Source organism: Papaver somniferum, chromosome 1, assembly GCF_003573695.1.
Source record: "Papaver somniferum cultivar HN1 chromosome 1, ASM357369v1, whole genome shotgun sequence".
NCBI classification, from domain to species: Eukaryota; Viridiplantae; Streptophyta; class Magnoliopsida; order Ranunculales; family Papaveraceae; genus Papaver; species Papaver somniferum.
In genome coordinates, this window is record NC_039358.1 from 231,801,264 (window position 1) to 231,814,306 (window position 13,043).

Genomic DNA, 13,043 nt, shown 5'->3' on the forward strand with positions numbered 1-13,043 from the left:
GAGAAGAAGAGGGCAAGGATAAAGAACAAGGTGATGAAGTTACAATAGAGACTGATGAAGAGGAGGAGGAATCGGAATATGAGACAGACAATGAAACGATGGGACTAGAGAATAGGAAAAGTGTGAAGGTGAAAGATCTTGAGGAAATCCCTGGTAGAAGACCTTCAAACAATATTCAATAGGAGGACCCTTTATTGAAGGTGAGTACTCTTTTCGGTGTGTCCAAGGATGTGATTAAATGATCTAAGGAAGATGAAGCCAAGAGAATTTACACTGAGATAAACATGGAGAATCTTGCCAATTCCAAAGTTGGAAAAGAACTAGAAAAAATCAGTTGGAAAGGGGTGTCAAACAATGAAAATCATGGTAAGGGAAAAAGTACTCCTCTAAAAAGAGAAATAGAAGGTTTCGGAGTTGTTTGTGTAATCACCTTGTTTTTCTTTATGGCGGTGTATTGCTGGTAGTTGTGTGGTGGTTGTTGCTACTTTGTTTGTTTGTTGTACTTGTCATAGTGCATTCCTTGTATTTTCTTTTCTTTTCTTTTTTCTATTAAACTTTTAACCTTTCTCATAGAAAAAAAAATAAAAAATAAAAAGAAAATCGCACAGTCAAACCCATTGGTTGACATTTCAGTTTTCTTGGGTTTTTCTTACGGGTGAACAATGGGTGGGTGGGTGCGGATTCGGTGCCACCCGTGTCTAATCCACGTCTAGTCCATCATCCAACGTGTAAAATACCCACTGATCAGCTGGGTGGATGCGTGTGGATTGGCGGATTTCAAAATATAATTACAAAAGATTAATATTAATAATGACTATAATAAACATCGACAAAAAAAGATTAGTGATCATGCATACTGAGTCCATAATATCCTTAACTTTGTCCCTCTCTCTCATTCCAATCATGGTTATTTCTCTGGCTTCTAAATGTAGGTATCTTGCTCACGCTCTAGTTTATCCTTCATATTTTGGTATAACACCAGTATCAATACTTTTTTATATAAAGGAGAATAATTTTGCTGATGTGTCGCTACCAAATTTACTCTCACAGATTGCAAGAACACTAAAATTCCATGTGACAGAAACTAATCCTTCGTGAAAGGTTGTGTTTTGTTAAGGGGAAAGGAATTTCTTCAAATGAATCGCATCTTCAAAAGAATTGCATCTTTCATCGATTCATATGAAGAGACACGTTTACCTTAAGAATTTTGTCAACGTAACCTTTGGGAACGACACTAACTTTCAAAACCAAAGGTTGCATTCCAAATGTTGTTTTCAGATCAAATGCATCCAACGTTTGGATTGCTATATAATGCACAGATTAAGGGATTCACTTTTATCTTTCTTTTTCTCTTTCTTTTATCTCTCCCTTTCATTGAAGTTGTGCGGTATATTCAAATAGAAAAAATATGCAATGTTTTCCGGAAGACGTATTGTCCAATTTGCGGTGTTGATACTGAATATTCGGACCATTTATTATTCAACTCTTGGGATAGGAACGTTCTCAATTGCAGACATAAAGAGATGTGGATCAAGGTTCTTTTTGCTATTTTGGAAGCTTTGGAAGGACATAAACAATATGGTACTTTCATTCCAAAAGTTGTTTCTTAACGAAAACGTCGACAGTAAGAATCTGTTTGAACAAATGAAGGGATTTATTTTTATCATTCTCTTGCATTGAAGTTGTGAAGCAGTATGTTCAAAATATGCATCAACTTAACTAACATGCCATTTTTCTCAAAGTAGAGGTTTGCAATGGGTTTTCTTTCATCGGTTCTCAAATCTGTTCAGGCTTATGTTTAACATGCCATTTTGCTCGAACAAGTTTTGTACTGCCTAACTGAGAGGATACCAACATTTTGTGGGATGGAAAAAATCAATTTTTTTAATTCAAAGTAGAGGTATGTAATTGGTTTTCTTTCATTGGTTCTCACCTTATGTAATGGGAGTTGAATGCCACGCATTAATTTTTTGGTTAGGTACTCTATTTGGACCCTGATATTGTTGGATTTACCACCCCCATAGAAGTGGCAAGAGGAGACTAGGATGAGATTTTATTTGAGGTGGAGGAGATTTTGCAGCAATGGTGATGGGCATGATGGAAAATTGATTTGGCAGAAGGTACACCTTAATAAATAAAACATATATTTGTTGGTTTCCAAAAGGAAGAATCGGTTACCTAATAATACGGTAAGATACGCCGTAATGTTTAAATCAGTTAGGAAGAAAAAGATGTCAAGAACATAAAGGGAAGAAAGTATTTAGTTTTGTTCCAGAATCAGTAAAAGAAGACAAGTCAGTTGTTTGATTATTGCAGGATCGAAGTCCCAGTCCAAGAAAGGAAAACATGTGGATTGCATAAAGGAATGAGAATCAACACTTCATGAAGTGTCCCTGATGAGAAAGTATAATTTGTAAGACGCATCGATACTATAATCATCTGGAATTAAGAATCCCATTATCATTTGCTGATGGTTCTATTTGTAAATCATGAGTGAGACTGCTTGAGAGAAGCAAAAGATTTGGTGAATTGACAAAGAGTTAGTGCCTCCTGTTTCAAGTCAAAAACAAAAGAAGCTTTAGTCATTTATGGGCAGGGTGGGTTTCTGTCATTTCTGGAACCCTTTGACATTACAAAGCATGAAATCCACAAAGTTGGTTGCTATAAAAAGATTTTAAAGTAGCAGAAGTTCACAATAGTGGTACCAATAAATGTGCATTCGTTAAGGTTTTGCTAGAATATAGTTTTATGTTGAATTGATGGTCTGAAAGTATGATTTAAAATGTGCATTCGTTAAGTTTCCCGTGAAGTGGTAGTTTATGTTAATGGTCTGAAACTTTTATGTAGATGCAGTTTTGTGTATAAGCTTATATTTTGGGTCCGTTAATGAACTAGCCCGGGCATTTGCACGGGCTTACATAACTTTTTTTTTTTTTGAAAGAAAAACAGGAAAGAATTTCATTAAGCACAAAATCCGACCAAAGGAATTACATCACTATTCTTTCACTTTCTAATCTAGACTCGACACACTGGGGGAGCTCAGAACTCCATTTCCTAGTACAATTATTGTTTCTGGCAAACTTAGCAAGAAGATCAGCTACTTGGTTATACTTCCTATTTATAAAACAAACTTGGACATTCCCTAGACACTTAACTAGATGTTGACAATCTCTGATAATATTGGCATCCTCCCATCTTGTAGTAATTTGAGGCCCCTTGACACTTTCCATGACTTCTTTGTTGTCTCCTTCCACTATGACCTGCTGAATATGCAAGTGAACAATCCACTGAAGAGCTTTAAGCACTGCCACTGCTTCAGCTTGGGTGACATCTCTGACTCTTTCTACCAGCGTCCAGGCTTCCACCATCCTCCCTGTAAAATCTCTTATGATTAGAGCAATACCAACAATATTATGATTAGGTAAAATAGAAGCATCAATGTTGATTTTTAATTTTCCTCTAGAAGGGGGACACCATCTATTATAGTCTCTACAAGCTTCATTTCTGCCTATCATGCTTCTGTCAACTTGGATTGTACTTTCTGACTGATTTATGTGGATTTTATTCTCAGTGCAATAAGTTAAAATCCTGTATTTTAGGCTTGAGCTGGGACATCTACTGGTATTAAAAATGAGCTCACATCTGGATTTCCAGATGAACCACATAGTAACAGTAATTAGATTAACTGTTGTTTTCCTTCTGAAACAAATATTATTGTTCGAGTTTCTCTAGCTTCTTAGCCATTGTTGTATATCATTGATGCTATCAACTTGTTGGCCAATCTGAGGATCAACAGCATTCCAAACATCTCTGGCATAATTGCATTTGAGAAGCATGTGGTTGATATTTTCTTCTTCCTCATTACATCTTTGGCAATTCATTTGCTGATTTTGATTGTATCTGCCAAGTCTTTCATTCACAGGAACTATATCATGAGCCACTTTCCATAAAAAAAGTTGGCATTTATGTGGAATCTGCAGATGCCATAAACTCAACCAAAACTTAGCTTCCTCCTCTTTGTTAACCAGACTTAGATTTTGCTGACAGAGAACTGCCTTGTATGTGGAGTTAACTGTAAATTGGCCAATTCTAGTTAGAGACCAAACCATTTCATCTTCTTGCTGCATTGAAGGTTTTATATGACTGGTTTTCTCTATCTTATCTTGAGTAAAGTAATGTTGAAGAAGATTCAAATTCCAGCTCTGAGTATGACTATCAATTAACTCACTGAATTTCATATAGTAAGGATATTCCTCATAGTTAGAGAAATTTTGTTGCACTTGAGATGCAGTGTATCCTTCAATCCAATTATCTCTGAAAGCATAAACTATATTCCCATTCCCAATCTGCCAAATATTAAATTGTTTCACCCATTTGATTCCAGTGCTTATACTTCTCCAGATATCATTCTCTTTACTTGAAACCTCTTCTTGAAGAATATCTGCATTTTTAAAATGTTTTGCTTTAAGAACTTCCACCAATTTCTTGTATCATCCTCCAAGCCAGTTTAGTAACCATTGCTTCATTGAAAGCTTGCATATTCTTAAAACCCATCCCTCCCCGTATTTTAGGTATATTCACACTCTCCTAAGACTTTAAGAATCCTCCTTTTCCTTGTTTTCTATTCCACCAATATCTTCTATGCATTGCTTCAAGATCATTTATATTCTTCTAGGGTAATATGAAGCATCTCATCTGAAATTGAGCCATAGAGTTTGTAACAGCTTGGATTTGTGTGCTTCTTCCAGCTTGATTAGTGATGCCATCTTGCCACTGAATCAGTCTTCTCTGCATTTTCTCCTTTATGCTTTTGAAAGACTTAGATTTCTTTCATTCTATGAACATATTTATTCCCAAATATTTTTCTTCCAAGGGCATAACATTCATATTCATAGTATTGCAGATTTGTTTCTTTTTTTCCTCCTCAATCCTTCTATTAAATTGTATGCTTGATTTACTGAGATTCACCATTTGACCAGAGGCTTTGCAGAACTTGTTGATGATGTCCTTAATATTGTTTATGAAGCTCATTTTGGCATAGGAGAACAGAATGCAGTCATCTGCAAATAACAAGCGAGATATTGGGGGACTTCCTTTAGCACGATATATTGGAATAATGTTTTTGCTATCCACTGAAGCTTGAATCATTCTACTTAGACCTTCCATGCAAGTGATGAAGATATAGGGAGATAGGCTATCACCCTGTCTTAATCCTCTTGTAGGATGAATAGTTTCAATTGGAGAACCATTGAGAATAATTGATATGCTTGTGGTAGATATGCATTGATTGACCAATTGACACCATTTCTCAGAGAAGCCTAGTTTTCTGAAGATGTTGATGATGAAATTCCACTCAATTCTGTCAAAAGCCTTTGACATATCTAGCTTTATTGCAACTGCTCCATTGTTATTTTTTGTGGTTTTCATGTAATGAACTATTTCATGAGCAATGATAGTGTTGTCAATGATATTTCTTCCAGGGAAATATGCTGCTTTCCAAGGGGAGATAATTTTGTGTAGCATGGGTTTCAATCTGTTTGTCATGATCTTGGATATAATTTTGTAAGATATGTTGCATAGGCTTATTGTCCTGAAGTCAGCAGGGTTTTGATCACAATTGTTTTTTGGTATGAGGGTTTGAAAAGTATTATTGAGCTCTTTTAGCAGTTTACCATTCTTTAAGAGTTCCTTCACCATTTTTATCACATCTCCTCCCACCACTTCCCAATTTTGCTGGTAAAAACCTGCTTGAAAACCATCTGGCCCTGGTGCTGACCAAGATCTTATTTGGAAGACATTGCTCTTAATTTCTTGTTCATCTGGGATAGCAGTTAACTCCTTGTTCTCAGCTTCAGTGATGCATGGAGTAATGAGATTTAAAATTTCATTATCATCCTCAATTAAGCTAGAAGTAGCTGTCTCTTGGTAGTGTGCTTTGAGTATGACAACAATTTCTTCTCTAGTTTTTTTCCATTCCCCTTGCTTGTTCTTGAGAGCCTCAATTTGGTTGCACCTTCGTCTGTAATTATCTTGAGCATGAAAATTTTTAGCATTTCTATCTTGGAACTTGATGGTGCTTTCCCTGGACTGTTGGTAAGCTATTTTATTCTTAATTTCATATAAATTCTTCAGCTATTGTTGGAGCCTTTGATGTTCTTGATTGTCTAATTTGTTGATTCAAGCACTGTTGAATTTGTTCTTGAGCCTCCTTGATCTTCCTATCTGTGTCTCCATATTCCTTTATTTTCCACTCTTTGAGTCCTTTCTTGAAAGATCTGACCTTGCTGGTGAATTTGAAAGCTTCTGATCCTTGTGCATTACTACTCCACTTTCTCTTGATCTCTTCCTTACAAGTTTTGTTTGCTAACGAATGTTCATAAAATCTGTAAGGTTTGCTCAGTTTTTCAGATTGTGGGTTAGTGATTAAAAGAATTGGAGCATGATCAGAGCCAGAGGGTATGAGATTTTTTAGAGTGGAATTTGGGTGAAGGTACATCCAGTTGGGAAGGCAAACAGTTCTGTCCAGTCTAGTTCTGACTTGATTCAGTTGATCTCTATGGTTTGACCAAGTGAAAGGGCATCCTGTGAATGGTATATCCATGAGACCTAAAGAAGTAATAGTGTTAACAACTATGGGGTGGGATTGAATAGGGTTAATGGAATAGCTTTGTCTTTCATAGATGTATAATGTTGAGTTGAAATCACCCATGATAACCCAAGGCATACTCATATTTCTTCCCATTTCTTGTATGAAGCTCCATTGAACCTATCTATCATTATCATAAGTGGAGCTATAAAGAAATGTTAAGAACCATTCTTTTGTTAGCTTCAGGATTAGTAATAATAACATTCACCATAAATTTAGAGCTATCAATAAATTCCAAGTTCATGCCATCTTTCCACAGTAAAGCTAGACCATCCACTCTAATTCTATCCTCATTGCACCAAACATTGGGGTACTTCATTTGTTTTAAAATAAATGAAGATTTTTCAATTGTTGACTTTGTTTCAGATAGAAAAATTATGTCTGGGTTGTAATTGAAAATGCAATTTTTTAGATGGTCTCTAGAGAGTTTGTTTCCCAGCCCTTGAATGTTCCAAGCTAAGATTTTCATATTTGGTTTTGTAGAGAAGGAGATTTTACTAAAGAATTGGGTATTAATCTGAGACTTTAAATAAAGATGGTTTAGGAAATTTACCATTAAGATTCCTTGTCCTGCTGCAGCACCTTGGTTGTTGTTGATATATTTGTCCCAATCCCCAGCATCTTGAACTTCCATCTGAGGATCATTATGCATTTGATGCTGGCTAGAATCCCCTTCTTCATATCTTTCAGTCATCTGGTTGGACCTAACCCTTGAAGGTTCACCTTCTCTTGTTCTTTTGAACCTTCTAAAAATTCCACTCCTACTTCCTTGACCTTTGTCTCTCTGGAAAGAAACATTTGAATTCTCATCCACTTGCTCTGGTTCATGGTACACAGTATGACAGTATTGACCATCTTCAGGTCTGACAAACAACACCATATTAGCTCTTCTGTTTTTGTTGTTTTTATTTGGGAGATTCTTGTTGGTGCATCCTCAATGTTCCAATATTCATTCCTTGTCATATCATAAGGAATTCTGTCAAGGAACCTGACAATTTTTTGAGATAAATCTCTCACCTCTTTTGCTTTGTCTCTGCACTCATCCTTGTTGTGATCAATGAAGAAGCAAGCTTGACAAAGTTGATGTGGCTGCTTCTGATAATAATAAGTTATCCACTGAGTGCTTATGAGTGATTTGGAGATGTCAATTTCAATCAAGGCTCCTACATCATTGGAGTCAACTGGCTTAGCATCTTCAGGATCAATCTCTTTGACTTCTCCAAGCATCTTCCCCATTTCATTAGCCACATACACATTCATAAACTCTTCATGGAGGTCTTTGAAAATAACCCAGAATTGTTGTTTGTCAAAAGCCATATCCCTGAAGTTTTGAGTTGGGTTCCATGGTTTTATGATCCATAGATACCCATCAATACACCAGGGAGCCTCAGAGAGAACCCAGCTCCAGTCTTCCTTGGATTCAAAGGTGACAGTGAAAATATTTTTACTTTTCTTCCCGATCTCATAGTTGCCAATATTGTTTCCCCACATCAATTTCAGTTGTTTTTCAACGAAACCTCTGCTGATTGTTTCATGGGTAATGAATTTGCCAATAATGCTGGTACCATTTCTCTGTAGAACAAGGCTTGGATCAATTTGAGCAATATTGATGACATGCCTGATGTCTTCCCCCGAATCAATTGAAGCACCATCAAATTGGTTTGCAAGGTTATTAACATCTTCTGAAGCCATGAGTGAGTAGACAAGTAGAAGATTTAAAATGCAGAGGTATTTGATGATTAGAATCAGTTCGTTATTCATGAAATTTATAGGGGGTTTTAAGATTCTCATCCTACTACGTGTTTGAATTGGATTGAAACGTGTACCATCATTCATAACCGTTTTGACAAATTTCATCCAACAAGAAGAGGAGACTGCAATTTCATTCTGACCTGACTTTAATCGAGATGACGGATTCTTCAAAGTATCCATTGGGGCGAGAAAACTCTCTGAATTGGGACAAACGTCTGCAACAACAACTCCAAGGTCTTAAACAAGACAAGAAAGCACAAATGGAATCAGAACCTGTAAGCCATAAGAAAAGTTACTGAGAAAAGTTAAAGACGAAGATAAAAGGAGAGGGAATCAAAGTTTAAATTTGAAATAAAGGTTTTACGGGTAAGGGTGTCCCTTAAATCAGCAACAGGAAGCAATAACTCTTTTAAAAATTAACATGCAATCTAACTGAAATACATTAATGGCGAAAAAAGTTTGGTGAGTTGATCGCCGAGTTGCAGAGCGTGACTCGGACTGAGTTAGAGCTTCTTTTTTTATTTGCTTCTCCCTTACAGAACTTGTTTTGGTATATTTCCCTCCAGTTTGGGTGTCCAACGGCCACTTACAATTACGCATATTCAAAATGATAAAACAAACTGAATGAAACCCACGACAGCCACTTACGGCATATATTAGCGGGACTATAGCGAGATGGAAGACCAATGGCTGCAGCGAGTTTGTTTAATGAAATGTTATCTTTTGGTCCATTTGCAAGTACTGTCACAAACTGAAAAACTAATCGTCGAAACGAAAGACAGTGGTTGTTTACGAAATGCTGATCATTCAGGCTTTTCTTAAAGCAAATGAGAACAGAAAGTCATTGCATTTTTCTTAGCAAGATGCGTGAAAATTTTTTTGTACCAAATGATTTTTTTTTTTCCCTTTACTGTAATTGAGCTAAAAACTCTAGCTGGAGTTTTTTGTTTGTTAGTTGGTAATAGATTTTTTTTTGATTGAAAGAGAGGATTTATTAAAAGAAGAGGAATGTACATGCAAATCTACGAGGGGTAGAAGAAGAAAAGAAAAAACCAAGCTACGCTACAAACAAAGAGAAAGTTACAAAAACAATGCCTCCCAATTAGACAGAACCGTGTAGGAGCAGTTTTGATGAACCCTATGACCTGCAGCCTGAGCCCAAGTTAGAACTAAAGTCTTGACTTCCAAAATGAGATCATTATCAGTTTTGAAGAGGTGTGTAGGTTCAAACCTTCTACAATTTCTTTCTTTCCAGATTGTGTGAACGATGGCTGCTGGGATTAAATTCCAGATGTAGTTGCCTGATTGAGAGATGATGAGTGTGCCAGGTATCTGCCAAGGCTCTCATTGATCCCGGTAAAACCCAAGAACAGCCTGTTGTTGGTATTAAGTTGCACCAAATCCTGTATGCAATCTTACATCGAAGAAAAAGATGATTCTGGTTGGTAATAGATCGTAATTGCTAAGGTAACAGTGAAAATATGAATCTCATTCGGTTTAATATATATATGGTTCCTCTACCTGACTCTTTTTGCTGCCTTGATTTCTCTGAGTTAATATTTTTTAGTGTACCGAAGTCTTGGCAGCGGATCAGGTGTTTGGGAAATTTGCATTTTGGCTCTTTGCTATTCTGGCAGCAGGAGCCATATAAGTTCCAGAGCTACAATTCAGGAGGGACAAAGTTTACGACAAATGCATTTAATTAATTTATTTTATTTTATTTTTGGTGGGTTGCAAGTAGTCTGTTGCGATAAAGGCCACAGTTTCTTCACTTGAGACACGGACATGTCAGGAGGAGTTTCAAACCCGTAGTTTCAATCGACATCAAGACTCTTCGTGTGAAATTGCATTAAACAGGATGCAAATAAAAGACTCGCAATGTACAACCAAAGAGGAAAATTCATTACAATTTTAGAGTACATGCATCCAATAAGCTGCATATATATTATATAGTCATAATATACTATCCAAAGAGTGGTTCCTATAAATACCAAATTTACATTGCCGAGTAGGAAATTTATCTAGCATACATTCGCAGTTCAACAAGAGGTTACTGGGTTCCCACATAAATCAGATCAAACGCAACCAACATCTATTGTCATCTTACTATCACCCAAAAAGAGAACTAATTTGCAGAACTTTCAGTCGTTTCATATTTTGCACCTAGAGTCCGTGCTCCTTAGATGTTGCCTGCCACATTCAACATAACAATTCCAAACCCATTAGTAATGGGAGGGCGAGGATGAGTATCAGTGTAAACGTATAAGCAACATTTTGAGTGTTTTTTTTTTTTTTGATTAGAAAGAGAGAATGTGTTTTATGCTTTAACTTGATGATACTTGACCAATTTGCTAAATAAATATTAATGTCAGGAGGTCTTTGGGGTTTCTAAAATAAGCCAATTCCATAATCTCACCAATCAACATTAGAAGGAATTTTCTTACCAGCATGCATGTCAGACTATTCTAAGAGATTCACTCATTCTCCTGTGAATATTTGAGTGAAGTGCTTCACTGCTGCTTTTGAATAGGTGCCCAAAGGCTTTCGGAAAAACTTGAAACCAATTTAATAGAACAGTCATTTGAAATTGAAGAAGGAATCCCACTGACTTCAATTGCGGTGAACGTCTTCATCTTCAGATCGTAAGAATAAAGAGTGCAGGCAGGGTCAATTCCACTAACAACCCATCGATCAGATTGTACGAGTATTTGGTCCATTCCTGCACCTGTATAAAAACCCCAATATGTATTTCTATCCCAACAGAAAGGAAATTTGATGGTATGCTCAGCCCATTTCTCCTCACAAGTTCCGTTGTTATCATTCTCGGTATCTTCTATGTATACCCAAATCTTGGCAATATAAGCACCAAATCTGCAAGCTATAGCTACATGCCCATTCACTTCTAACAAGTAGGCATGTTGATTAAACCAATAATCAGAAGGCGGGCTACTGAGGATTACATTAGGAATTAGAATCGTTCTAAACTTCTCAATACCGACATCAAATGCAACCAATACGGCATCACCATTTTTCCAACCACCAGCCCAACTGCCAAACAAAAACCGAGCAGTGCAATAATAGATAGTACCGTTCACATGAACAGAAGAAGGCAGGATGTAGTCAATGTCACAAGGCAGGACCTCATCTAACCTTCTCCACGCATTGTCTCCTATGGTCAAGACGTAGCAAACTTGATAGGGGCCATCGATGTAGAATTCACCTGGTTGTTGAGTTGTACGATGACAAATACACAGTACTTTGTGTTTTCTTGTAGTAGGATCAAATCCGAACTCATAGATTTTATTAAAAGAATTGCTCCACTGTTCTTCTATTGGCATTAGCAATGTCGATCTAATACCTGGAGTTTTCTCTCTAGTGCTGAGGTTGTATACACAAACATCAGACTTGAGTTTGTCAACAAAACAGACTAAACCGTTTACAGGTCCAAGAATCTGATTATAACGAGACGATTTTACCTTCCTTATCTTGTGAGCTTCTGCTTTGCTTCCTTGATCTTTAATTAGATTGGCTGTTAAAATCAACCGATCATGTTTGTTCTGGTGCGGATTATTTGGATCCGTTGGCCGAGCACGCGGAATCACGAAAAGGATACCTGGACGTGCTTTTGCATGTGCATAATGCAAAGCAGCAAACTGTGGATCTTCTTCAATGAGAGACAGCCAGGTTTTAGAAACACATTTGAAACGCATAAGTGACTTGACAGGAAGTCGGCTCAGTATCTCACGCTTTATTACATCCTCATTAACAACACCTCTACTTGTACTGTTACTACTAGTAGTAGTACCACCACTACCAGCAGTGTCTGAAACATATGTATCCTCATTATCATCACTAGTGAGAGAGATCTGCATGATTGAGAAAAATGTTGCAAAATATATGCAGGAAAAATGAGAATATTGAAGTTAGAGTTATAGTGATTGCTTGGGTCAGTAGTAGAAGAGAACCTTGATATATACTCCGTAATAATCAACTATAATTTTTTGTGAATTTTCTAATTTCTACTATTTACACTACATCTGAGTTTCTTGCTAAGCAAACGTGTATTGGGAACTGGGCCCATCCACGTGTCGTGAATTACAACATGTGGATGGTGGTATCAGTGTTCAGCGGACACATGTGGTGCATACACATACGTAGGTCCATGATCCATGAAGCCTACGCAACATATGCTTTTACGTTGGAGCCTTCTGGTTTGTGGATGGAAGTGGCAACCGAGCAGAGTTTATTTATTGTTTCCACGAAACAGTATCTACTTTTTATGGTTCTGTCTCACATCACACCAAAAGTTAAGCAACTTCGACACTCAACAAAATATTATTATGAATTATGATAATGATAAAAGCAAATTGTTTATTTTAATTGGGAGTATCAAAGTGAATTCCTCTGTCACTGACATGTTTTCACTCATTATATACCTGACCAGACTTTGTCGTAACTCTATACAAGAAGAAACAATGGAAAAGCTTTTAAAAGAAAGATTAAGGGTCCTAAAGCACAATATGACCCTCCTAATGTATTTTGAAACAGCTTCCGACTAATCAATCAACAATTCATGAACAAATTAAGTTTCAGTTACTAATCAATCACAAAATCGTCGTAACCATGTTGTGCAACATATAATTTT

General features: G+C 36.7%; 2 protein-coding genes across 2 annotated transcripts; both read right to left on the reverse strand.

Moving 5' to 3' along the window:
* Positions 1–2,987: 2,987 nt before the first annotated feature.
* Positions 2,988–3,515, reverse strand: LOC113272132. Its single transcript, XM_026522032.1, has one exon. It carries the CDS (start codon positions 3,513–3,515, stop codon positions 2,988–2,990), a length of 528 nt encoding a protein of 175 aa, XP_026377817.1.
* A 7,393-nt stretch (positions 3,516–10,908) lies between these two features.
* Positions 10,909–12,270, reverse strand: LOC113272141 (putative F-box protein At1g32420). The gene has a single exon (XM_026522037.1). The coding sequence runs from the start codon at positions 12,268–12,270 to the stop codon at positions 10,909–10,911; it is 1,362 nt and encodes a 453-aa protein (XP_026377822.1).
* Positions 12,271–13,043: the final 773 nt, after the last annotated feature.